At 34.6% G+C, this 27,944-nt stretch overlaps 1 protein-coding gene across 2 annotated transcripts in view; it reads left to right on the top strand.

Annotated features, from left to right (window-relative positions):
• LOC142339425 (uncharacterized) overlaps positions 1–27,944 on the top strand; it is a 142,345-nt gene that overhangs the window by 26,418 nt on the left and 87,983 nt on the right. For both annotated transcript variants that reach the window (XM_075389449.1, XM_075389448.1), the window contains exon 9: positions 8,235–8,510. In XM_075389449.1, the coding sequence (XP_075245564.1) occupies positions 8,235–8,510 (276 nt within the window). The remainder of the gene's footprint in view (positions 1–8,234; positions 8,511–27,944) is intronic.

Raw genomic sequence — 27,944 nt, 5'->3', positions numbered from 1 at the left:
GCTCAACTCACACCCCTTCAATTAAGCTAAAGCGACCCTCGTTAATCCTTAGCCAGCTACTGACGAAGCCGAACGCTCACCGGTCGTTTGAGAGCATTTCGCTCCGACGTTAGTCGGTTATGTTTTTCTTCCTTTTGCTCCTCAACGTTTTAGAGTTTTTATCGAACCCCGAGGCAGTTTCTTGTCTTTGTGCTTTTTGTCGTTTGTTTCTGTGGCGGGTACTTATTTGTAACAGCCAGGCAGACAGTGTTAAAGATATCAAATGCGTTATTTGCCTCGTGAGTTAGACTAAAAGAACCCATTATTTTTTTTACTTAACACTACTTCCAGGTCCAAATTGTTTTAATTACGGATTTTTTGTCGTTCAGAAAACTCTTATATCAACGTAATCATGATTGTTGTTGTTGCAATGTTTACTTTAATTTCTATTTGAAAGTTGTTGTGCAGTTATAATAGGAGAAACTTTGCAGCTCTTAAATTTCTGATGTTGAGCTTTGGTTGTTATGGTAGATAAAATAGTGAAGTGATTTTGATGACGCGCCTAAAACGCGAGTTCGTACTTCATAGGCCACTGTAAATCCGTTTGCAGTAATGTTTCAAAATTTCTGGTCCATTGATTGTTGTCCAGAGTATTGTCGTCCATATCATTATTTCTATCCTTAACTGCTAGATAGCCATCAATCATAAACCTATTACTGTTGTCATTATCTGATAACCAGGTTTTAGTCAGAGATAATCCATCGGGCTGGGATTCAGGTCACTAAACAAGTGAATCTAATTCTGAATTGTATTTACTTATGGAACGCACGTTCAATTGAAAATTTTGACCTCAAGTCTCTCGCGAGTTTCTTCTTTTAAGGACCTTTAATAGTTGTATATTTTGCAAATTTTGTTTTTGATGCGAAAATGATCTAGAGTTTGAATTTGGCTGGCTTCTTGCTGTCTCCATACTTATCTCTGTTTGAACCAATGCCTTACTTTCACGATGTTGTAATTAAGTTATAGACAACCTCGGCGAAGACTGTTGATTTTGTAGATGTGACCGTTCTGTTTCCATTCATAGAAGATTCGCCTTCTCTACAAACAACAACCGTTCTTTACTCTCGACTTCGTATATGCTGACTTCGAGTTTTGATCGAAAGCTTTTCTTCTACAGCATATCAATTTTATGTCATCCGAGTGCGCTTAACGATGATAGGTTTAATGGAGCTTTTTCTCTGTAATTGTGAGCTGTAGATGTCTTTTTCAACGTTGACTCAAATTTCCCATAATCGACAAAATCAACTATAACTTTGAAAAATCTTTAATTCAGACAGAGCATTCAGTTATACGTTCTGTTTTTCAAAGTTGATTTTTTCTTCAGACTCTGCTCGAAGACGTCTACGTTCAATATCAGCGATCTCATTGATAGGGGCGCTAAATTCATGTTTTATTTTTTTCAGATATAAGTTATTTTTATATACCAATCTGTATTGAACTGTCCCCATTTTTATGGAAAGCGTCTTCTTTCCTGCGTGAATTTCTGCAGTGTTTACTGTTTGATTTAGACAGGTCACTGGTGTTTGGCCTTTGAAATTAAGCTGAAAGATGTCTGTCTCATTAGAATCTTTTGACATTAGAAGTCCTCCAAATTGGAATCAAATTTCTCGCTCTCTTTACTTATGGAACGCACGTTCAATTGAAAATTTTGACCTCAAGTCCCTCGTGAGTTTCTTCTTTTAAGGACCTTTAATAGTTGTATATTTTTCAAATTTTGTTTTTGATCTAGAGTTTGAATTTGGCTGGCTTCTTGCTTATCCAAACTTATCTCCAAATTTCTCTGTTTGAACCAATGCCTTACTTTCACGATGTTGTAATTAAGTTATAGACCACCTCGGCGAAGACTGTTGATTTTGTAGATGTGACCGTTTTGTTTCCATTCATAGAAGATTCGCCTTCTCTACAAACAACAACCGTTCTTTACTCTCGACTTCGTATATGCTGACTTCGAGTTTTGATCGAAAGCTTTTCTTCTTGAGTATATCAATTTTATGTCGTCCGAGTGCGCTTGACGATGATAGGTTTAATGGAGCTTTTTCTCTGTAATTGTGAGCTCTAGATGTCTTTTTCAACGTTGACTCAAATTTCCCATGCTAGATTGAGTACACTCTGGCTCGTTTCTTCGTGGGTTTCGTTGCCATCCCAGGATTGGCGTATCCCCGGTATCGACAAAATCAACTATAACTTTGAAAAATCTCTAATTCAGACAGAGCATTCAGTTATACGTTCTGTTTTTCAAAGTTGATATTTTCTTCAGACTCTGCTCTAAGACGTCTAAGTTCAATATCAGCGATCTCATTGATAGTGGCGCTAAATTCCTGTTTTATTTTTTTTTCAGATTTTAGTTATTTTTATATACCAACCTCTATTGAACTGTCCCCATTTTTATGGAAAGCGTCTTCTTTCCTGCGTGATTTTCTGCAGTGTTTACTGTTTGATTTAGACAGGTCACTGGTGTTTGGCCTTTGAAATTAAGCTGAAAGATGTCTGTCTCATTAGAATCTTTTGACATTAGAAGTCCTCCAAATTGGAATCAAATTTCTCGCTCTCTTTACTTATGGAACGCACGTTCAATTGAAAATTTTGACCTCAAGTCCCTCGTGAGTTTCTTCTTTTAAGGACCTTTAATAGTTGTATATTTTTCAAATTTTGTTTTCGATGCGAAAATGATCTAGAGTTTGAATTTGGCTGGCTTCTTGCTGTCTCTAAACTTATCTCTGTTTGAACCAATGCCTTACTTTCACGATGTTGTAATTAAGTTATAGACCACCTCGGCGAAGACTGTTGATTTTGTAGATGTGACCGTTTTGTTTCCATTCATAGAAGATTCGCCTTCTCTACAAACAACAACCGTTCTTTACTCTCGACTTCTTATATGCTGACTTCGAGTTTTGATCGAAAGCTTTTCTTCTTGAGTATATCAATTTTATGTCGTCTGAGTGCGCTTAACGATGATAGGCTTAATGGAGCTTTTTCTCTGTAATTGTGAGCTCTAGATGTCTTTTTCAACGTTGACTCAAATTTCCCATGCTAGATTGAGTACACTCTGGCTCGTTTCGTGGGTTTCGTTGCCATACGAGGATTGGCGTATCCCCGGTATCGACAAAATCAACTATAACTTTGAAAAATCTCTAATTCAGACAGAGCGTTCAGTTATACGTTCTGTTTTTCAAAGTTGATGTTTTCTTCAGACTCTGCTCGAAGACGTCTAAGTTCAATATCAGCGATCTCATTGATAGTGGCGCTAAATTCCTGTTTTATTTTTTTCAGATTTTAGTTATTTTTATATACCAACCTCTATTGAACTGTCCCCATTTTTATGGAAAGCGTCTTTCCTGCGTGATTTTCTGCAGTGTTTACTGTTTGATTTAGACAGGTCACTGGTGTTTGGCCTTTGAAATTAAGCTGAAAGATGTCTGTCTCATTAGAATCTTTTGACATTAGAAGTCCTCCAAATTGGAATCAAATTTCTCGCTCTCTTTACTTATGGAACGCACGTTCAATTGAAAATTTTGACCTCAAGTCCCTCGTGAGTTTCTTCTTTTAAGGACCTTTAATAGTTGTATATTTTTCAAATTTTGTTTTCGATGCGAAAATGATCTAGAGTTTGAATTTGGCTGGCTTCTTGCTGTCTCTAAACTTATCTCTGTTTGAACCAATGCCTTACTTTCACGATGTTGTAATTAAGTTATAGACCACCTCGGCGAAGACTGTTGATTTTGTAGATGTGACCGTTTTGTTTCCATTCACAGAAGATTCGCCTTCTCTACAAACAACAACCGGTCTTTACTCCCGACTTCTTATATGCTGACTTCGAGTTTTGATCGAAAGCTTTTCTTCTTGAGTATATCAATTTTATGTCGTCTGAGTGCGCTTAACGATGATAGGCTTAATGGAGCTTTTTCTCTGTAATTGTGAGCTCTAGATGTCTTTTTCAACGTTGACTCAAATTTCCCATGCTAGATTGAGTACACTCTGGCTCGTTTCGTGGGTTTCGTTGCCATCCGAGGATTGGCGTATCCCCGGTATCGACAAAATCAGCTATAACTTTGAAAAATCTCTAATTCAGACAGAGCGTTCAGTTATACGCTCTGTTTTTCAAAGTTGATATTTTCTTCAGAATCTGCTCGAAGACGTCTAAGTTCAATATCAGCGATCTCATTGATAGTGGCGCTAAATTGATGTTTTATTTTTTTCAGATTTAAGTTATTTTTATATACCAACCTGTATTGAACTGTCCCCATTTTTATGGAAAGCGTCTTCTTTCCTGCGTGATTTTCTGCAGTGTTTACTGTTTGATTTAGACAGGTCACTGGTGTTTGGCCTTTGAAATTAAGCTGAAAGATGTCTGTCTCATTAGAATCTTTTGACATTAGAAGTCCTCCAAATTGGAATCAAATTTCTCGCTCTCTTTACTTATGGAGCGCACGTTCAATTGAAAATTTTGACCTCAAGTCCCTCGTGAGTTTCTTCTTTTAAGGACCTTTAATAGTTGTATATTTTTCAAATTTTGTTTTCGATGCGAAAATGATCTAGAGTTTGAATTTGGCTGGCTTCTTGCTGTCTCTAAACTTATCTCTGTTTGAACCAATGCCTTACTTTCACGATGTTGTAATTAAGTTATAGACCACCTCGGCGAAGACTGTTGATTTTGTAGATGTGACCGTTTTGTTTCAGTTCATAGAAGATTCGCCTTCTCTACAAACAACAACCGTTCTTTACTCTCGACTTCTTATATGCTGACTTCGAGTTTTGATCGAAAGCTTTTCTTGAGTATATCAATTTTATGTCGTCCGAGTGCGCTTTACGATGATAGGTTTAATGGAGCTTTTTCTCTGTAATTGTGAGCTCTAGATGTCTTTTTCAACGTTGACTCAAATTTCCCATGCTAGATTGAGTACACTCTGGCTCGTTTCTTCGTGGGTTTCGTTGCCATCCGAGGATTGGCGTATCCCCGGTATCGACAAAATCAACTATAACTTTGAAAAATCTCTAATTCAGACAGAGCTTTCAGTTATACGCTCTGTTTTTCAAAGTTGATATTTTCTTCAGACTCTGCTCGAAGACGTCTAAGTTCAATATCAGCGATCTCATTGATAGTGGCGCTAAATTCATGTTTTATTTTTTTCAGATTTAAGTTATTTTTATATACCAACCTGTATTGAACTGTCCCCATTTTTATGGAAAGCGTCTTCTTTCCTGCGTGATTTTCTGCAGTGTTTACTGTTTGATTTAGACAGGTCACTGGTGTTTGGCCTTTGAAATTAAGCTGAAAGATGTCTGTCTCATTAGAATCTTTTGACATTAGAAGTCCTCCAAATTGGAATCAAATTTCTCGCTCTCTTTACTTATGGAGCGCACGTTCAATTGAAAATTTTGACCTCAAGTTCCTCGTGAGTTTCTTCTTTTAAGGACCTTTAATAGTTGTATATTTTTCAAATTTTGTTTTCGATGCGAAAATGATCTAGAGTTTGAATTTGGCTGGCTTCTTGCTGTCTCTAAACTTATCTCTGTTTGAACCAATGCCTTACTTTGACGATGTTGTAATTAAGTTATAGACCACCTCGGCGAAGACTGTTGATTTTGTAGATGTGACCGTTTTGTTTCAGTTCATAGAAGATTCGCCTTCTCTACAAACAACAACCGTTCTTTACTCTCGACTTCTTATATGCTGACTTCGAGTTTTGATCGAAAGCTTTTCTTGAGTATATCAATTTTATGTCGTCCGAGTGCGCTTTACGATGATAGGTTTAATGGAGCTTTTTCTCTGTAATTGTGAGCTCTAGATGTCTTTTTCAACGTTGACTCAAATTTCCCATGCTAGATTGAGTACACTCTGGCTCGTTTCTTCGTGGGTTTCGTTGCCATCCGAGGATTGGCGTATCCCCGGTATCGACAAAATCAGCTATAACTTTGAAAAATCTCTAATTCAGACAGAGCGTTCAGTTATACGCTCTGTTTTTCAAAGTTGATATTTTCTTCAGAATCTGCTCGAAGACGTCTAAGTTCAATATCAGCGATCTCATTGATAGTGGCGCTAAATTCATGTTTTATTTTTTTCAGATTTAAGTTATTTTTATATACCAACCTGTATTGAACTGTCCCCATTTTTATGGAAAGCGTCTTCTTTCCTGCGTGATTTTCTGCAGTGTTTACTGTTTGATTTAGACAGGTCACTGGTGTTTGGCCTTTGAAATTAAGCTGAAAGATGTCTGTCTCATTAGAATCTTTTGACATTAGAAGTCCTCCAAATTAGAATCAAATTTCTCGCTCTCTTTACTTATGGAACGCACGTTCAATTGAAAATTTTGACCTCAAGTCCCTCGTGAGTTTCTTCTTTTAAGGACCTTCAATAGTTGTATATTTTTCAAATTTTGTTTTCGATGCGAAAATGATCTAGAGTTTGAATTTGGCTGGCTTCTTGTTGTCTCTAAACTTATCTCTGTTTGAACCAATGCCTTACTTTCACGATGTTGTAATTAATTTATAGACCACCTCGGCGAAGACTGTTGATTTTGTAGATGTGACCGTTTTGTTTCCATTCATAGAAGATTCGCCTTCTCTACAAACAACAACCGTTCTTTACTCTCGACTTCTTATATGCTGACTTCGAGTTTTGATCGAAAGCTTTTCTTCTTGAGTATATCAATTTTATGTCGTCCGAGTGCGCTTAACGATGATAGGTTTAAGGGAGCTTTTTCTCTGTAATTGTGAGCTCTAGATGTCTTTTTCAACGTTGACTCAAATTTCCCATGCTAGATTGAGTACACTCTGGCTCGTTTCTTCGTGGGTTTCGTTGCCATCCGAGGATTGGCGTATCCCCGGTATCGACAAAATCAACTATAACTTTGAAAAATCTCTAATTCAGACAGAGCGTTCAGTTATACGTTCTGTTTTTCAAAGTTGATATTTTCTTCAGACTCTGCTCGAAGACGTCTAAGTTCAATATCAGCGATCTCATTGATAGTGGCGCTAAATTCCTGTTTTATTTTTTTCAGATTTTAGTTATTTTTTTATACCAACCTCTATTGAACTGTCCCCATTTTTATGGAAAGCGTCTTCTTTCCTGCGTGAATTTCTGCAGTGTTTACTGTTTGATTTAGACAGGTCACTGGTGTTTGGCCTTTGAAATTAAGCTGAAAGATGTCTCTCTCATTAGAATCTTTTGACATTAGAAGTCCTCCAAATTGGAATCAAATTTCTCGCTCTCGTTCATAATTTTGAGCTCCTACAGAAGAGTAACACTAAGGTATTGCAAAGCTGACTTGATGCTGTTCTAGTTAGTGACGAAAAAACTATTTGAATAGATTAAGATTGAATTAATGTTCCGTCAGATAGCAACTTCCTAGATCACCCCAAAAGGCGGAAAATTCATAGCTCCGAGTATTATACGCAGAAAAGAACATTCAAAAAGATTGAATGGAATAAACTCTAAGTAATTTACGCGAATATTCAAGATGAGATTGTAGGGTACTAATGATAGCAACAAACGATAACTGACCAGACCAAAACTCCTTTTTGCACGAAATTATCCAGATCGCTTCAAGAAAAGAATCAGAATCTACGAGGATGCATTTTTTTTACAAAAGGAGACAAGAAGCACCGTTGATTAATAAGCAATAAACGCACAAATTAAAAAAAAATCTATCAATAGATTTTTCGGATTCGTATGCCTTCTGCTCAGCTTCTTTCGGCAGTTTTTTGGTGATCTTGAAGTTTAATCATTTGTTCAAAGCTGATTACCGTAGATTGCTATTGCTCGACAAAATAATAATCACAAAATTGATGTCAATTTTGAGGTCAGGATGGATTTTCTGAATCAGATAGCCATTTTAATGAATATTGCCAATCAGCAGCTAACGCAATTTTTTTGTTAAATTGTTGAATTATAAGAGGCTAAAATTCCAGTCACATTTTTCAGCAAGAGAGCCACTGAGTTACTAGCGAACTCTTTTAGAGAGACCGAATCCAACAAGTTTTTCAGAAAACCAAATACCGTGAAAGCTAAAAATTGACTCCGATTCATTCAAAGTAATCAAAATTATCTGCATACGGTATAATATCAACAAGCAAGTGTGTGTTCTTGTAGATACAATGATCAAAAGTTTTATATTCTGCTCTACTTTACGATATATATGTCTCTATTGCAGTAAAGAGATCAATTAAATGTTCTTATATATCAAACTGTTGTCTAGGCTCGAACAGAGATAAGCGATGCGTACAAAACAGAAAAAGAATCATTGGAGAAGGAAGTCGACGCTCTAAATCAGACAAGTTTGGAGCTTAACAACAAGATCACGGAGCTGGAACAAAAACTTGCGTCAGCGACTGCGGGGACACCCCTGGATGAATTCCCAAATGAAGGCGAGAATGACAACGACTCATCCAGAATTCTTAACGATTCCATTAATGCTGAGGAGCCAATTTCTAGCGAAGACCGTGTATCTCATATTGACGATATAAATAACCAGGTACGATTCCAAATCGCGCGAAAATATGATCAACAGAAATTAATTTTCAAGCTTTTTGCTGAACATGCAATTAAAAAAATCTTCACAATTGTTTGAATTGTTGATGTTCCATTTTTGCTTTTCATTTGTGCATAAAGCCATTCGTTTCAAAATTGGTTCAGTTAAAGGGAAAACTGTAACGGAACTGTTATTAATAGCCGCACAGCGATAGCTGGGGCTATTATTGGCCTTCTCTTGGCTTTTTTACAATTCAAAGAATTTGAATTGTATTGGGGCGCTGTCTTTTTTTACAATTTAAAGAATTTGAATTGTATTGGGGCGCTGTCTTTTTTTTTAAGATCTGTTCACAAATGTTCATGATTTTTGAAGTCAAATTGGATTAGTGATTTTGGTCACGCCCAAACAGGAAATTGAGAGGAAAAGCGAGTGGTTTTGCGGCGTGGATTTTTTTTGCTCTAATTTCAAAGTAGAGTGAGAAAACGGTGTTTGAACAAAATTTCGCTTTCTCGCTAGTAGTTTTTTGTTCACATGCGGCAATTTCACGTTGATTTTTACTGTTTTTCGATTTTTTGGATCGGGTTTTTTTCTAAATGCTTTTCCCAATTCATTAATAGCTCATTCTAGGCCTTGTTTTTTGTTTGAACCAAATTTCCATTTCTCGCTTTTGTTTTTGGTTCACATGCGGAATTTTGACACCGATTTTTGTTTTCTAATTTTTTCATCTGATTTTTTTAGAAAAGGTTTTCCCATTTCACTCATAGTCCGTTATAAGTCGTTTATTGTTTAGTCAATGAAAATTCTTTGAATTGTACGTCAGGACTTGTCCTGCTATTTTTTTAATTTCGTCGTCGCGATTGTTGTTACGACCATATGACTTCACAACGAATTCAAATCTGCTTTTTGTTCATTCGTTCATGAAATTTGAACTGCAGTGCATGCGTGACGTCATTTTCGCTCTTAGTGGAGCGAGTTTTTTGTTCATTCGCGTGATTAAAATTTTGGTCATACTTGACTTACCTCACTCTCAAAAATGACTTCCTCACTTTGAAATTGACTTTTATTTACTTTAATTCAAAGAGAAAAGGTCAAATGGGTGTGTGTCGCTCTAGATGACGGTTATTTGAGAGCAGCTAATAGAGGCAGCGGAAACTTATACAGATTTTAAGTCAAAATGTAACATATCAGCCTTCGATGAAAAGAATTTTTTTGGTCTGTCTTTTTTACTGTTTTTATGAGACTGCAGATCCACGAAGCTATTGCGACTATTTTCTGGCAACCTGCCAGCTATGTTAATTCACTGGAGCAGTTCATTTTGAGTATCGAAAATCGATTCTTATTTGTTTTTTGGGAACATACTTTGTAGAATTTCGCCCCTTTTGACAGTTTTGTTTAGCCGCCCCCATTTCTCAGCCGGCTATTATAGTGCGCCTATCTTTACAACCCAATGAATATGGATTGTACTGGTGCTCTGTCTTTTAATAATCCAAAATATTTGGTTTCTATTGGTGCTGTATTTTTTTTAAAGATCTGTTCACACTTATTTCGGCTTTCACGTCAGTGAGAAGTCAAATTAGAGTGGTGATTTTAATCAATTTAGATTTGTAAATAGAGCGAAAACGCAATTAGGTTTGAAGCTTGATTTTTCCTAAGTAACTTTAAAGTGGAGTGAGAAGTTGGTATTTGAAATTTCTGGTTTTTGAAGGCGAGTTCACGTGAGGCAATTTGACTGCTGTCTCATTGTTTCTTCTCTTGAGTGATAGTGATACATCCTGATGTGATATATCTGTGTGATACATATGATACTAATGGCGCCTATTTGCAATTGATTGAAGTAACCGACGGGCAGCTAATGCTTTTTTCACTTTCACACTATTTGTTGTCATGAAATGTTATTAATAGCCGCCGTCAGCCTCTCAAACAGCTCTTATTTAGGCGCTCTCCTTTTTTTATTTTCGCTATAACTTTTGATCACGCTTTTTGGTTTACATACTTAAGTCACGGTTTTCACGTTTGACTTCTGACTTACTTCATTCACTGCTTCAGATGTGTATTTAATTTTCTTGCATTGAATTACGCAATATTGTGAATACGGTCAAAGTCAAAAGAGCAAAATCAAAGGAGACAGTATAAAGCCCGAGCATTAAGTCATTGAGAATTAGGATATCAAAGTTCATTAGAGTGTTTGGTTGCTGATATTGGTATTAAGCTGATTAGCTTCCAGTTTAAAGCTGAATTAAGTAGAGTTTTTGAATCTAACTGAAACTGCATGCCAAGTTAGAACACTTTACGACACTGAAAAAACCAGAAAAAATTCAGTCACTGTCTTCTTCCTTTTTTTATTTTCTGTTTTAACCCCGATGTGCATCAAGCGCGTCAAAGGCGGCTTTTTTCCGACAACTTGCCGGCTATGTTAAAAGATCATTGCCCTTTTTATTTCTCGTCTTTTCAACTAGTAGCTTTAATGACAGTATCATTGGTTGCTAATGAGACATAACTGAAATTATTTAAGTGCTTGAGTTTATCGATAGTGGTTTTTTTGATTTTGACAGTCATTGTTCTCAAGATATTTTCCAATTTTTTTGAGTTTTCAGAGTTTTTTTTGTTTTTTGTTATTATTTAATCTGAGTGGGGACAATCTCAATTGAGTTTCATTTTCTCAAAGAATGTTGTCGAATTGTTCGAGGTTTTATGAGTTTTTATTGCTTTTTTTGTCATCTCTCAGTCTCTTGAATGACAGGTCTCGTTGGGTGCTAAGAATGCCTAAAGTATTCGAATTAATCGTTTGTTTTTAGCTAAACTTTTTATACGCTTTCCTTTTTCATTTTTTTTGTACTTATTGCTATTTTAGCACTTGATCTCATTATGGGAAGGTTTCATCGGTTGGTAATGATTAATAGGGGAATTTAATTAGTCGTATGATTTCATAACAATCGTTTTAAAGATTTCGACTTGTTTTTGAAAATTTAATTTGATTTTTTGGTTGTTTTCGTTTTTTCTTGTTGTATTATCGCTTAGTCTCAAAAAGAAATATATACTCTTTCTGCTCATCGAGAGTAACTTAATTTTTGTCGGTGTATTGGCTCCAATTTTAATAGCTAACACTTCCATATTTCGAGATGCCCCTTGTTTTTGAAAGGTTTAACTGATTTTGCGAAGCTTTCCTTCTCCTGCAGTTCTATTGGCCGATGGAACTTTAAAAGTACTTCGTGACTTTTAAAGTTTTTTGATCTGCTGTATTTAAAAATTTCAGCTGGTGGTTATAAGGTTTTCTTAGTGTGGCACCGATGGCTTCAAAAAATTATAATTTTTGCCAGTTTTCTTCAGTTTTTGTCTTTTTTTGATTTGTCAGGCATTTGCTCTCATAATGTTACTGTGTTATGTACTCAGTCTAAGGACGCTCAGAGCCAATATTTTAATATTTTTTCAATTTGAGGGATTTTCAACTCTCTAAATTATGGAGAAAAGTTTTCTAGTCGTTTTTAGGTTTTGTATTCATTTTTGCGCATATAGGAACGGGAGCTTTGTTGCCTGTCTTATTGTGATGTCTTGTTTTTTGTTTCATTTCAAATTCTGTACTTGGTTTGTTTTAAATTGTACGTTTTTGTTGCCAGATCTCTATCGAATATCATTCCTGTTTTGTGCATATTGTATTAATTTTTGATGTCAGCAAATTTTACATCGATTGGATCTGTTTATTTTTTAATTGAAATTTTGATGACAGTTTTCGGACTTCTGATCATCTTCAGTTTTTTAAATCTGAATTGTTTGCGCCCACTATTCATATTGTTGCAAATTTTTTGTTGTAGTTTGTTTGGATCTTTCTATTTTTTTTAAACCTATTCTATTTTTTTGTTTTTTACATTGTAGTGTGATAGGGTTTCAGTTTACCATTTCTCAACTTATTTTGCTTTGTAGAAATTCTCTGCTATGCTTTTTATTTTGTTTTCATCGGCTGGCTTTGAAATTTCTAGCCTTCAGGCAAGAACAGATTTCGCTCACAGCTTTTGGTTTGGTTTTTAGCCAGAGTTGGTTTTTTGCTTTTTCGACGTTTCATTTGTCTTCAATTGTTGATTGCAATTTTTTTAATCTGCAATTCACTCTGCTTTTTCATGATGATTACGATGTAGCGTTTAGCTGTCACTCACAGTCTTTTGATCGATCATTTTTTTTTCAATTATTTTTTAAAACAGTTTGGAACCTTTCTTAGATTTTTCCAAACAGTTTTACTGCATTTTATATCCAACGCTGAGCAGTTATGATAATTTGTCTGATTCGTTTTTGCTTTATTTTGAAATCTTTACATAGTTTCAATTAAATTTGTCGTTTAAATTACTAGATCTGCATAGATTTTCTGACTTGTTTTCTTTTTCATGTTCTATTACTTTTAAAGTTAGCAGGTTTTACATTGGTGTGGCTCTGTTTAATTTTTTTAATGAGAATTGTGATTACACTTTGTGCTGACTACTGATCAGCTTGAGCTTTTTAAATCTGAACTGTTTGCGCCCATTTTCATCATTGTTTTATCGAGTTATTTTTTTAATTAATCTCTTCCCAATGTCTTCAATATCGTAGTGTTGAAGGGTTTCGGTTTTGCTTTTATGAGTTTACTTTCTTTTGGTAGAATTGCTTTGATATGCTGACAAAAGTTCTCTGATATGCTGACAAACTTTTTGCTTGATGTGTTTGAACGCCTTGCCTCGAAATTTTTGTCCTTCAGGCAATGAAAGACTTCACTCACAGCTCCTGGTTTTGTTTTTAATCAGCTTTTGTAAGTGTAATTTTCTTTTGCGGACATTCCAATGTGTTCAATTTTTATTTTCTAATGTTTTTTTTTGTCTTAGCTGCCGCTCTACTTCCTAATGACGATTACCATGCAAATTTGGGTTGTCAACCACGACTGTTTAGCTTTATGTGATCAGCTTTTTAAAGTATTCGTGATCATTTGTTTTTATTTCATTGTTTTTTCTCAAATGATTTACTTATTCTTCCGACAGTTTTACTGGTTTATCATGATTAGGTCCAACGGTGAGCAGTTATGATACTTCTATCTGCTTCTTTTTGGCTTTATTTTGAATTCTTCACTGAGTTTCAGATAAAATTTTCATTTTAGCTACCAGATCTGAAGAGATTTTCGCTCTTATTTCCTTTTTCATATTCTATTACTTTTGAAGTTAGCAGGTTTTACATTGATGTGGTTCTGTTAAATTTTTTAATGAAAAATGTGATGACACTATACTGTCTACTGATCATCTTGAGCTTTTTAAATGAGAACTGTCTGTGCCCATTTTTGTTATTGTTTTATGGAAATCTGTTTTTGATTGGTCTTTTCTTAATGTCTTTACTATCGTAGTGTTGTAGGGTTTCAGTTTTGCTTTTCTGAGTTGAGTTTACTTTCTTTTGGTAGAACTCTAATAGAATCTCTAATGTACTTACAAAATCTTTGATATGCTGACAATGTTTTTGATAATTGTTCTTAACGCCTGGCCCGGGAGTTTTTGTCCTATGGGTAAGTAGACTTCACTCACAGCTTCTGGTTCTGGCTTTTAATCAGCTTTTGTAAGTGTAATTTCGTTCCGTCCTACGTTTCCAATGTGTTCATTTGTCTTTTTCTAATGTTTTTAATTTGTTTTTTTTTGTTTTGGCTGAAGCTCTGCTTCCTCATGACGATTCCGGTGCAAATTTGAGTTGTCAATCACGACTATTTAGCTTTATTCGATAAGCTTTTAAGTTGTAGTAATAATGATCATTTGTTTTTTTTGTTTTTTTTTCAAATGCTTTTTGTTTATTTTTCCGACAGTTTTATTGGTTTCTCACAATGATTAAGGTTCAACGTTGATTTGTGCTGACAGTTTTTTCTGAATCTTTTTTCTGCCTTATTTTAATTTCTTTACTTAATTTGATTTAATTTCTACGTTTTGCAAGTTATGCATGAAAGTTATACTGTTTCTACGTTTTAGTTGCCAGATGTGTTTTGGAAGTTCTGTTTGTGTTTGCAAAATCTATTGGTTTTTCGACCGTGTTTTACATTGAGGTGGCTGTTTGTTTATTTAATGAAATTTGGGACTTTATACTGACTCCTGATCATATTGAACTGTTTGCGACCATTTTCATGCTGTTGAAAGAGATTTTTATTATATTTTCATGCTGTTGAAAGAGATTTTTTTATGGGAATTTCTGGTTTTTTAAATCTGCTCTGAATTTTGAAGTGTTGAAGAATTTTAATTTTTTGTTTCCGAGCTGACTTTACTCGCTTTTGGTGGAAATTCTAGTCAATGCTTAAGTTTTTGTTTGATATTTGTTTTTGAAGTTTGCTCTTGAAATTTTGGTTCTCCAGGCAAGCGCAGACTTAACTAACAGCTTCCGGTTTGGGTTTTAATCGGCTTTTGCTTGTGTCATTTTGTGCCTTCCGCTATTGCCAATGTGTTCAATTCTTTATATCAAGACTTTTTTGATCTTTGTTTCGTTTTTATGCCAGTCACTCTGCTCTCCTGATGATTTTTATGCAGAATTGAGTTGCAGCTGATGACTTCTTTGCTTTATGCGATAAGCCTTCAGTTTGAGGTTGTTTTGATCATTTATTTAGATTAAATTGCTTGTTTCAATTGATTGTTTTTTTCCGACAGTCTTGCTGTTTCCTCATGATCATTTAGGTCCAACGTTGAGCCGTGATGACACTTTCATCTGAATCTTTTTTCGTTAATTCAAAATCCTATTGGTTCGATTGAAATTCAAAATTTTAGTTGTCAGATCTGTTTTGGAAGTTCTGTTTGATTGCAATTTTTTTTATTGTAAGCTTGTTTCACATTCAGGTGGCTTTGTTTATTTTTTAAATGAAATTTGTGATGAAATTATGTACTAACTCCTGATCATATTGAGCTTTTAAATCTGAATCGTTTCAGACCATTATTCATGCTGCTGAAAAGCTTTTTATTTTAGTTTTATGAAAGTTTGTTTGTTTTTTTTTTAAAATCTGCTCTTAATATCAAAGTGTTGAAGGTTTTCATTTTCTCGTTTTTGAGCTGACTTTACTTTCTTTTGGTAGAAATTGTTGGCCGTGACTAAAAGTTTTGGTTTGATGTCTATTGTTGAGGTCTGGCCTTAATATTTTTGTTCTTCAGGCCAGCACTGAATTTAATCACAGCTTCGGGTTTGGGTTCAGCTTTTTAAAGTGTAATCTTGTTCCTTCCGAGGTTTTCATTTTTCTATATCTAATATTTTGCGTTTTAGTTTTGTTTTGATTTGGCATTCACTCTGCTTTCTGATGGTGGTTCTGATGCACAGTTGGGCTGTGGCCGATGACTTTTTGCTTTATGCAATAAGCTTTTAGTTTGACGTTTATTTGATAATTTATTTAGATTTGACTGCTCGTTTCAAATGATTGTATTCCGAAAGTTTTACTGGTTCCTCTGATGATTTAGATCCAATGTTGAGCCGTGATGACAGTTTCCTCTGAATCTATTTTGCGTTACTTTAAATCCTATTGGTTTTAATAAACGTCCAGGTTTTAGTTGCCAGATCTGTTGTGGAATTTCACTCCTGCTTGTGTTTCCAAAATCTGTTAGTTTTTACTGTAAGCAGGTTTTGTATTGAGGTTATTCTTTACTTTCTTTTGGTAGGATTTCTTTGCTTTGGTTAAAATTCTTATTTTGGTATTTGTTTTTATGGGCTGGCTTCGAAGTTTTCGTCCGTCAGGCAAGCACACACTTACTCACAGGTTCTGGTTTGGGATTGTAGTTTTTGTTAATTGCGACGTTGCCATTGTGTTCAGTTCTTTAAATCAAATGTTTGAATTTAATTTTGGTTTGATGTTCCATTCACTCTGCTTTCTGATGGTTCTTTTGATGCGCTACTGGATTGTATCCAATGACTTTTTGCTTTATGCAATAAGCTTTTAGTTTGACGTTGTTTTGATGATTTAATTGCTTGTCTAAATTGATTGTTTTCCGAAAGTTTTGCTGTTTCCTCATGATCATTTAGATCCAACGTTGAGCCGTGATGACACTTTCATCTGAATCTGTTTTGGTTATTTTAAAATCCTATTGGTTTGATTGAAATTCTACATTTTAGTTGCCAGATCTGTTTTGGAAGTTCTGTTTGTTTTCTTTGATTTAAAGGTGCGTTTTTTTGCAACATGAGCGGTAGTTTTACTTTTTCTACGTTTTAGTTGCCAGATGTGTTTTGGAATTTCTGTTTGTGCTTGTAAAATCTATTGGTTTTTTGTGACCATGTTTTACATTGAAGTGGCTGTTTGTTTTCTTAATGAAATTTGTGAAATTATTGTCCGACTCCTGATCATATTGAGTTTTTCATATGTAAACAGTTTGCGACCATTTTCATACTGTTGAAAGATTTCTATTATAGTTTTATGGGAATTTCTGGTTTTTTGAATCTGCTCTGAATTTCGAAGTGTTGAGTGTTGAAAGTTTTCAATTTTTCGTTTCTGAGCTAACTTTACTCTTTTGGTGGAAGTTCTAGGCAATGCTTAAAAGTTTTTGTTTGATATTTGTTTTTGAAGTCTACTCTTGAAATTTTTGTTCTCCAGGCAAGCGCAGATTTAACTAACAGCTTCCGGTTTGGGTTTTAATCAGCTTTTGCTAATGTTGCCAATGTGTTCAATTCTTTATATCAATACGTTTTTGATCTTTGTTTAGTTATTTTTGCCAGTCGCTCTGCTCTCGTGGTGATTGTGATGCGGAATTGAGTTGCAGCTGATGACTTCTTTGCTTTATGTGATAAGTTTTAGTTTGAGGTTGTTTTGATCATTTATTTAGATTTGACTGCTTGTTTCAAATGATTGTATTATTTCCGAAAGTTTTACTGGTTCCTCATGATGATTTAGATCCAACGGTGAGCCGTGATGACACTTTCTCTGAATCTTTTTGTGCTTTATTTTAAAGTTCTATTGTTTTTATTAAAAGTCTACGTTTTAGTTGCCAGATCTGTTTTGGAATTTCACTCCTGCTTGTGTTTCCAAAATCTGTTAGTTTTTAATGTAAGCAGATTTTACATTGAGGTTTTACTTTACTTTCTTTTGGTAGGAATTCTTTGCTTTGGTTAAAATTGTTGTTTTGGTATTTGTTTTTAAGGGCTGGGATCGAAGTTTTTGTCCTTCAGGCTAGCACAGATTTCACTCACAGGTTCTGGTTTGGGTTTTTAATGAGCGGCTGCGGTTGTAGTTTTGTTAATTGAGAAGTTGCCAATGTCTTCATTTCTTTACACCAAATGTTTTCGATTTCAATTTTGTTTTGATGTGCCATTCACTCTGCTTTCTGATAGTGGTTCTGATGCACAGTTGGGTTGTTGCCGATGACTTTTTGCTTTATGCAATAAGCTTTTAGTTTGATGTTGTTTTGATGATTTATTTAGATTTGACTGCTTTTTCAAATGATTGATTTTTTTCCGAAAGTTTTACTGGTACCTCTTGTGATTTAGATCCAATGTTTAGCCGTGATGACACTTTCCTCTGAATCTTTTTTGCGTTATTTTAAATCTTGGCTATTCTTGGCTTTTGGTTTGATGCTTTTTAAGGGCAGGCCTTGAAATTTTTGTTCTCCAGGTGAGCAAAAATTTGACTCACAGCTTCGGGTTTGGGTTTTTATTCAGCTTTTTTAAGTGTTTTTTTTCTCCTTCCCAGGTTTCCAATATGTTCATTTTTCTCTTTCTATTGTTTCGAGTTGCTAATTATTGAAATATCTTTCTAATGATGAAGTGTTGAAGGATTTCAGTTTCTCGTTTCTGAGCTGACTTCACTTTCTTTTGGTGGATATTCTTGGCCATGCTTAAAAGTTGTGGTTTGATGTTTATTGTTGAAGTCTGGCATAACTTTTTTTCTCCAGGCCAGCTTCACTGAATTCACTCACAGCTTTGGGTTTGGGTTTTTAATCAGCTTTTTAAAGTGTAATCTGGTTCCTTCTGAGGTTTTCATTTTTCTACTTCTAATATTTTGCATTTTAGTTTGGTTTTGATGTGGCATTCACTCTGCTTTCTGATGGTTGTTTTGATACACAGGTGGGTTGTATCCAATGACTTTTTGCTTTATGCAATAAGCTTTCAGTTTGACGTTGTTTTGATGATTTAATTGCTTGTTTAAATTGATTGTTTTTTTTCCGAAAGTTTTGCTTTTTCCTCATGATCATTTAGATCCAACGTTAAGCCGTGATGACACTTTCATCTGAATCTGTTTTGGTTATTTTAAAATCCTATTGGGTTGATTGAAATTCTAAATTTTAGTTGCCAAATCTGTTTTTGGAAGTTCTGTTTGTTTGCTTTGATTTAAAGGTGCGTTTTTTTTGCAACATATGAATGGTAGTTTTACTTTTTCTACAGTTTAGTTGCCAGATGTGTTTTGGAAGTTCTGTTTGTGTTTGCAAAATCTATGGGTTTTTTGTGATCATGTTTTACTTTGAGGTGGCTGTTTGTTTTTTTTTAATGAAGTTTTTGAAATTATTTACTCCTGATCATATTGAGTTTTTAATTGTGAACAGTTTGCGACCATTTTTATACTGTTGACAGAGATTTTTATTATAGTTTTTTGGGAGTTTCTGGTTTTTTGAATCTGCTCTGAATTTCGAAGTGTTGAGTGTTGCAGGTTTTCAATTTTTCGTTTCTGAGCTGACTTTACTCTCTTTTGGTGGAAGTTCTAGGCAATGCTTATAAGTTTTTGTTTGATATTTGTTTTTGAAGTCTGCTCTTGAAATTTTAGTTCTCCAGGCAAGCGCAGACTTAACTAACAGCTTCCGGTTTGGGTTTTAATCAGCTTTTGCTAGTGTCATTTTGTGCCTTCCGATATTGCCAATGTGTTCAATTCTTTATATCAAGACTTTTTTGATCTTTGTTTCGTTTTTATGCCAGTCACTCTGCTCTCCTGATGATTTTTATGCAGAATTGAGTTGCAGCTGATGACTTCTTTGCTTTATGCGATAAGCCTTCAGTTTGAGGTTGTTTTGATCATTTATTTAGATTAAATTGCTTGTTTCAATTGATTGTTTTTTTTTCCGACAGTCTTGCTGTTTCCTCATGATCATTTAGGTCCAACGTTGAGCCCTGATGACACTTTCATCTGAATATTTTTTGGTTAATTCAAAATCCTATTGGTTCGATTGAAATTCAAAATTTTAGTTGCCAGATCTGTTTTGGAAGTTCTGTTTGATTGCAATTTTTTTTATTGTAAGCTTGTTTCACATTCAGGTGGCTTTGTTTTTTTAAATGAAATTTGTGATGAAATTACGTACTAACTCCTGATCATATTGAGGTTTTTAAATCTGAACTGTTTCCGACCATTATTCAAACTGCTGAAAAGCTTTTTATTTTAGTTTTATGGAAGTTTGTTTGTTTTTTAAAATCTGCTGTTAATATTGAAGTGTTGAAGGATTTCATTTTCTCGTTTCTGAGCTGACTTTACTTTCTTTTGGTGGATATTCTTGGCCATGCTTAAAAGTTGTGGTTTGATGTTTATTGTTGAGGTCTGGCCTAAATTTGTTCTTCAGGCCATCACTGAATTCACTCACAGCTTCGGGTTTGGGTTTTTAATCAGCTTTTTAAGGTGTAATCTTGTTCCTTCCGAGGTTTTCATTTTTCTATTTCGAATATTTTGCATTTTAGTTTCGTTTTGATGTGGCATTAACTCTGCTTTCTGATGGTAGTTCTGATGCACAGTGTTGGGTTGTGTTGCCGATGACTTTTTGCTTTATGCAATAAGCTTTTAGTTTGACTTTGATTTGATAATTTTTTTTAGATTTGACTGCTTGTTTCAAATGATTGTATTTTTTTTCCGAAAGTCTGTTGAGCCGTGATGACACTTTCCTTTGAATCTTTTTTTGCGTTAATTTAAATTCCTATTAGGTTTATTAAAAGTCTACGTTTTAGTTGCCAGATCTGTTTTTGGAATTTCATGCCTGCTTGTGTTTTCAAAATCCGTTAGTTTTTAATTTAAGCAGCTTTTACATTGAGGTTTTACTTTACTTTCTTTTGGTAGGAATTCTTTGCTTTGCTTCAAATTCGTGTTTTGGTATTTGTTTTTAAGGGCTGGTTTCGAAGTTTTTGTCCTTCAGGCTAGCACAGACTTCACACAGGTTCTGGTTTGGGTTTTTATTGAGCGGCTGCGGTTGTAGTTTTGTTAATTGAGACGTTGCCAATGTGTTCAATTCTTTATATCAAGACGTTTTTGATCTTTGTTTCGTTATTTTTGCCAGTCGCTCTGCTCTCGTGGTGATTGTGATGCATAATTGAGTTGCAGCTGATGACTTTGCTTTATGTGATGAGCCTTTATTTTGAGGTTGTTTTGATCATTTTTTTAGATTTGACTGCTTGTTTCAAATGATTGTTTTTTTTCCAAAAGTTTTAATTGTTCCTCATGATGATTTACATCCAACGTTGAGCCGTGATGACACTTTCATCTAAATCTGTTTTGGTTATTTTAAAATCCTATTAGTTTGATTGAAATTCTTCATTTTAGTTGCCAGATCTGTTTTGGAAGTTTTTTTGCAAAGTTTTTTGGTCTTTATTGTAAGCTTGTTTCACATTGAGGTGGCTTTATTTTTAAATGAAATTTGTGATGAAATTACGTACTAACTCCTGATCATATTGAGCTTTTTAAATATGAATTCCTTCCGACCATTATTCATACTCTTGAAAAGCTTTTTATTTTAGTTTTATGGAAGTTTGTTTGTTCTTTTAAAATCTGCTCTTAATATCGAAGTGTTGAAGGATTTCATTTTCTCGTTTCTGAGCTGACTTTACTTTCTTTTGGTGGATATTCTTGGCCATGCTTAAAAGTTGTGTTTGATGTTTATTGTTGAGGTCTGGCCTAAATTTGTTCTCTAGGCCAGCACTGAATTCACTCACAGCTTCGGGTTTGGGTTTTTAATCAGCTTTTTAAAGTGTAATCTGGTTCCTTCTGAGGTTTTCATTTTTCTACTTCTAATATTTTGCATTTTAGTTTCGTTTTGATGTGGCATTCACTCTGCTTTCTGATGGTGGTTCTGATGCACAGTTGGGTTGTTGCCGATGACTTTTTGCTTTATGCAATAAGCATTATTTCGACGTTGTTTTGATGATTTATTTAGATTTTTGCTGCTTGTTTCAAATGATTGATTTTTTTCCGAAAGTTTTACTGGTTTCTCTGGTGATTTAGATCCAATGTTGAGCCGTGATGACACTTTCCTCGGAATCTGTTTTGCGTTATTTTAAATCGTATTGGTTTTAGTAAAAGTCCACGTTTTTGTTGCCAGATCTGTTTTGAAATTTCACTCCTACTTGTGTTTTCAAAATCTGTTAGTTTTTAGTTTAAGCAGGTTTTACATTGAGGTTTTACTTTACTTTCTTTTGGTAGGAATTCTTTGCTTTGCTTAAAATTCTTGTTTTGGTATTTGTTTTTAAGGGCTGGGTTCGAAATTTTTGAAATTCAGGCTTGCACAGACTTCACACAGGTTCTGGTTTGGGTTTTTAATGAGCTGCTGCGGTTGTAGTTTTGTTAATTTAGACGTGCCAATGTGTTCAATTCTTTACGCCAAATTTTTTTGCTTTTAAATTTTTTTGATATGCCATTCACTCTGCTTTCTGATAGTGGTTCTGATGCACTGTTGGGTTGTGTCCGATGACTTTTTGCTTTATGCAATAAGCTTTTATTTCGACCTTGTTTTGATAATTTATTTAGATTTGACTGCTTGTTTCAAATGATTGTATTTTTTCGGAAAGTTTTACTGGTTCCTCATGATGATTTAGATCCAACGTTGATGACACTTTCCTTTGAATCTTCTTTTGCGTTAATTTAAATTCCTATTAGGTTTATTAAAAGTCTACGTTTTAGTTGCCAGATCTGTTTTTGGAATTTCATGCCGGCTTGTGTTTTCAAAATCTTAGTTTTGAAATTAAGCAGGTTTTACATTGAGGTTTTACTTTACTTTCTTTTGGTAGGAATTCTTTGCTTTGCTTCAAATTCTTGTTTTGGTATTTGTTTTTAAGGGCTGGATTCGAAGTTTTTGTCCTTCAGGCTAGCACAGACTTTACACAGGTTCTGGTTTGGGTTTTTGATGTGCTGCTGCGTTTGTAGTTTTGTTAATTGAGAGGTTGGCAATGTGTTCAGTTCTTTACACCAAATGTTTTTGATTTTAATTTTGTTTTGATGTGCCATTCACTCTGCTTTCTGATAGTGGTTCTGATGCACAGTTGGGTTGTGTCCGATGACTTTTTGCTTTATGCAATAAGCATTATTTCGACGTTGTTTTGATAATTTATTTAGATTTGACTGCTTGTTTCAAATGATTGTATTTTTTCCGCAAGTTTTACTGGTTCCTCATGATGATTTAGATCCAACGTTGAGCCGTGATGACACTTTCCTTTGAATCTTTTTTTGCGTTAATTTAAATTCCTATTAGGTTTATTGAAAGTCTACGTTTTAGTTGCCAGATCTGTTTTTGGAATTTCATGCCTGCTTGTGTTTCCAAAATCCGTTAGTTTTTAATTTAAGCAGGTTTTACATTGAGGTTTTACTTTACTTTCTTTTGGTAGGAATTCTTTGCTTTGCTTAAAATTCTTGTTTTGTTATTTGTTTTTATGGGCTGGGTTCGAAGTTTTTGTCCTTCAGGCTAGCACAGACTTCACACAGGTTCTGGTTTGGGTTTTGATGTGCTGCTGCGTTTGTAGTTTTGTTATTTGAGACGTTGCCAATGTGTTCAGTTCTTTACACCAAATGTTTTTGATTGTAATTTTGTTTTGATGTGCCATTCACTCTGCTTTCTGATAGTGGTTCTGATGCACAGTTGGGTTGTTGCCGATGACTTTTTGCTTTATGCAATAAGATTTTATTTCGACGTTGTTTTGATAATTTATTTAGATTTGACTGCTTTTTTCAAATGATTGTATTTTTTCCGAAAGTTTTACTGGTTCCTCATGATGATTTAGATCCAACGTTGAACCGTGATGACACTTTCCTCTGAATCTTTTTTTGCGTTATTTAAAATTCCTATGGTTTTTTTAAAGTCTACGTTTTATTTGCCAGATCTGTTTTGGAATTTCACTACTACTTGTGTTTCCAAAATCTGTTAGTTTTTAATGTAAGCAGGTTTTACATTGAGGTTTTACTTTACTTTCTTTTGGTAGGATTTCTTTGCTTTGCTTAAAATTCTTGTTTTAGTATTTGTTTTTAAGGGCTGGGCTGGAAGTTTTTGTCCTTCAGGCAAGCACACACTTCACTCACAGGTTCTGTTTTGGGATTTTGTAGTTTTGTTAATTGCGACGTTGCCATCGTGTTCAATTCTTTACATCAAAGGTTTTTGATTTTAATTTTGTTTTGACGTTGCATTCACTCTGCTTTCTCGTGGTGATTGTGATGCGGAATTGAGTCGCAGCTGATGATTTCTTTGCTTTATGCGACAAGCCTTTAGTTTGATGTTGTTATTATCAATTGTTTAGATTTGATTGCTTGTTTCAAATGATTATTTTTTCCAAACTTTTACTGGTTCCTCATGATGATTTAGATCCAACGTTGAGCCGTGATGACACTTTCATCTAAATCTTTGAGTTACCTTAAATTCTTTTCTTGGTTTGACTGAAATTCTACGTTTTATTTGCCACATCTGTTTTGGAGTTTCTGTATTTGTGTTTGCAAAATCTATGACTTTTTATTGTTATCATGTTTTACATTGAGGTGCCTCTGTACTTTTTAACTGAAATTTGTGATGAAAATATGTACTAACTCCTGATCATATTGATTTTTTTAAATCTGAATTGTTTATGACCATTATTCATACTGTTGAAAAGGTTTTTATTTTAGTTTTATGGGAGTTTCTGTAATGTAAGCAGGTTTTACATTGAGAATTTACTTTACTTTGTTTTGGTGGGAGTTCTTGGCTTTGCTCAAAATAATTGGTTTGATATTTGTTTTTAAGGGCTGGGCTCGAAGTTTTTGTCCTTCAGGCAAGCACACACTTATCTCACAGGTTCTGGTTTGGGGTTGTAGTTTTGGTAATTGCGACGTTGCCAGCGTGTTCAATTCTTTACATCAAATGTTTTTGATTTTAATTTTGTTTTGACGTTCCATTCACTCTGCTTTCTCGTGGTGATTGTGATGCGGAATTGAGTCGCAGCTGATTACTTCTTTGCTTTATGCGATAAGCCTTTAGTTTGATGTTGTTATGATCAATTATTTAGATTTGATTGCTTGTTTCAATTGATTGTATTTTTTCCAAAAGTTTTAATGGTTCCTCATGATGACTTACATCAAACGTTGAGCCGTGATGACACTTTTATCTGATTTTTTTGCGTTATTTTAAAAAGTGATTCAAACGAAAATAAAAGAACAAATAAGCAAGTAATTACGATATCACGCCACTGAATATCATCTCATCACGCAAAGTTAATCAGCTGCATGACGTTACACTACCCTCCTTTTAATCACTTCCCGGCACATTGAAAAAAGTAAGTTGCTGATTTGTCATCGAACTACTGCAGGGGGCAGGGGAATGGGAAATACGTCGTCGTGGGGCGTCTCAATTCCCTTTGATTTTCAGACGATCGTATATAAATTGCTAGGCCTCGCATAATAAAATTTTGAACTTTGTTATTCCATCTGTTTGGTCGATTAACCTCGATGCTGTTAGACCAATCCTTACCTATGCCAAAACAATTTAATCTCGCATGTTAGATGTAATAGGAATAGTGGCTCATACTGTTTGAATTGACCAAATAGTGTGACTCGTGCAGGAATCATTGTCTTGGAATCATTTTTGCGGGGGATGCGGCACTCGAGGGGCCTCAGTCTTGTTCACTATATCGTATACTCTAATTTGTATACCGTAAACTGTTATTGCACTGCTCAAACGTTCTGGTATCTTCGGTAAATCTTAATGGATGACAGAGCTCACCAAAAATAAAGTCCAAGTCAAATAGTTAAATACACGATGTTAGGAGTATAATACCCGCTGTGGGTATTGTTCAAAAAGTTATTCAAACGAAAGTACAAAACATCAAAGCAAATATTTACGATATCACGCCACTGAACATCATATCACACAGTTAATATCAAAGGTTAGAGTTCCCTGCATGACACTACACTAACAGCTTGATTTGGGTTTCATTGAGCTTTTGCTAGTGTCTTTTTGTGCCTCCCAATATTGCCAATGTGTTCAATGTTTTATATCAAGATGTTTTTGATCTTTGTTTCGTTATTTTTGCCAGTCACTCTGCTTTCTCGTGGTGATTGTGATGCAGAATTGAGTTGCAGCTGATGACTTCTTTGCTTTATGCGATAAGCCTTTTGTTTGATGTTTTTCGATCATTCATTTAGATATGATGGCGTGTTTAAAATGATTTTTTTCCCGAAGGTTTTACTTTTTCCTCATGATTTTAAATCCAACGTTGAGCCGTGATGACACTTTCATCTGAATCTTTGAGTTACCCTAAATTCTTTTCTGGGTTTGATTGAAATTCTACGTTTTAGTTGCCAGATCTGTTTTGGAAGTTGTTTTCTTGTTTGCAAAGTCTATTAATTTTTTTTGTAAGCATGTTTTACATTGAGGTGCCTCTGTGTACTTTTAACTGAAGTTTGTGATAAAATTTTATAATGACTCCTGGTCATATTGAGCTTTTTAAAGCTGAAGTGTTTGCGATTACTGTTCATACTGTTGAAACTGCTTTTTATGTTCGCTTTATGGGAGTTTCTTTTTTTGAAATCGGCTAATGTCGAAGTGTTGAAGAATTTCATTTACTCCTTTCTAAACTGACTTTACTTTTTTTTGAAATTCTTGGCTTTTCTTGGCTTTTGGTTTGATGCTTTTTAAGGACAGGCCTTGAAATTTTTGTTCTTCAGGTAAGCAAAAATTTGACTCACAGCTTCGGGTTTGGGTTTTTTTCAGCTTTTTTAAGTGTTTTTTTTCTCCTTCCCAGGTTTCCAATATGTTCATTTTTCTCTTTCTATTGTTTTGAGTTGCTAATTATTGAAATCTGTTCCTAATGATGAAGTGTTGAAGGATTTCAGTTTATCGTTTCTGAGCTGACTTCACTTTCTTTTGGGGGATATTCTTGGCCATGCTTAAAAGTTGTGGTTTGATGTTTATTGTTGAAGTCTGGCATAAATTTTTTTCTTCTCCAGTCCTGCACGAAATTCACTCACAGCTTCGGGTTTGGATTTTTAATCAGCTTTTTAAAGTGTAATCTTGTTTCTTCTGAGGTTTTCATTTTTCTATTTCTAATATTTTGCTTTTTAATTTCGTTTTGTTGTGCCATGCAATCTTCTTTCTGATGGCGATTTTGATAAAGAGTTGAGTTGTAGCTCATGACTTTTTTGCTTTATGCGATAATCGTTTAGTTTGATGTTATTTTGATCCTTTTAGATTTAATTGCTGGTTTAAAGAGGTTGTTATTTTTCAGAAAGTTGTACTGGTTCCTCATGATGATTAGGATCCAACATTGAGCCTTGAGGACACTTTCCTCTGAATCTTTTTTTTGTGTTAATTTAAATTCCTATTAGGTTTATTAAAAGTCGTTTTAGTTGCCAGATCTGTTTTTGGAATTTCATGCCTGCTCGTGTTTTCAAAATGTGTTAGTTTTTAATTTAAGCAGGGTTTACATTGAGGTTTTACTTTACTTTCTTTTGGTAGGAATTCTTTGCTTTGCTTAAAATTCTTGTTTTAGTATTTGTTTTTAAGGGCTGGGCTCGAAGTTTTGCTGCCAGATCAAGCTGATTTGGTTTTGGTTTGTTGTTTATTATTGAGGTCTGGTCTTAATATTTTTTTTCTCCAGGCCAGCACTGAATTCGCTCACAGCTTCGGGTTTGGGTTTTTAATCAGCTATTTTAGGTAATCTTGTTCCTTCCAAGGTTTTCATTTTTCTATTTTAAATATTTTGCATTTTAGTTTCGTTTTGATGTGGCATTCACTCTGCTTTCTGATAGTGGTTCTGATGCACAGTTGGTTTGTGTCCGATGACTTTTTGCTTTTTGCAATAAGCTTTTAGTTTGAATTTGTTTTGATAGTTTATTTAGATTTAATTGCTGGTTTCAAATGATTTTTCGAAGTTTTACTAGTTCCTCATGATGACTTAGATCCAACACTGAGCCGTGATGACACTTTCATCTGACTCTTTGAGTTACCTTAAATTCTTTTGTTGGTTTGACGAAATCCTACGTTTCATTTGCCACATCTGTTTTGGAAGTTCTGCTTTGTGTTTGCAAAATCTATTTGTTTTTATTGTAAGCATGTTTACATTGAGGTGCCTCTGTACTTTTTATCTGAAATTTGTGATGAAATTTCATACTGACTCCTGAGCATATTGAGCTTTTTAAATCTGAATTGTTTCCGATCATTATTCATACTGTTAGCTTTTTATGTCAGCTTTATGGGAGTTTCTTATTTTTGAAATCTGTTCCTAATGACGAAGGGCTGAAGGATTTCAGTTTCTCGTTTGTGAGCTGACTTTACTTTCTTTTGGTGGAAATTG

The sequence above is a fragment of the Convolutriloba macropyga genome, chromosome 5, assembly GCF_964194025.1.
Source record: "Convolutriloba macropyga chromosome 5, txConMacr16.3, whole genome shotgun sequence".
In the NCBI taxonomy this organism is placed as follows: domain Eukaryota; kingdom Metazoa; phylum Xenacoelomorpha; order Acoela; family Convolutidae; genus Convolutriloba; species Convolutriloba macropyga.
Note: the sequence above shows the minus strand (reverse complement) of the source record. Positions and strands in the feature narration are given on the sequence as shown.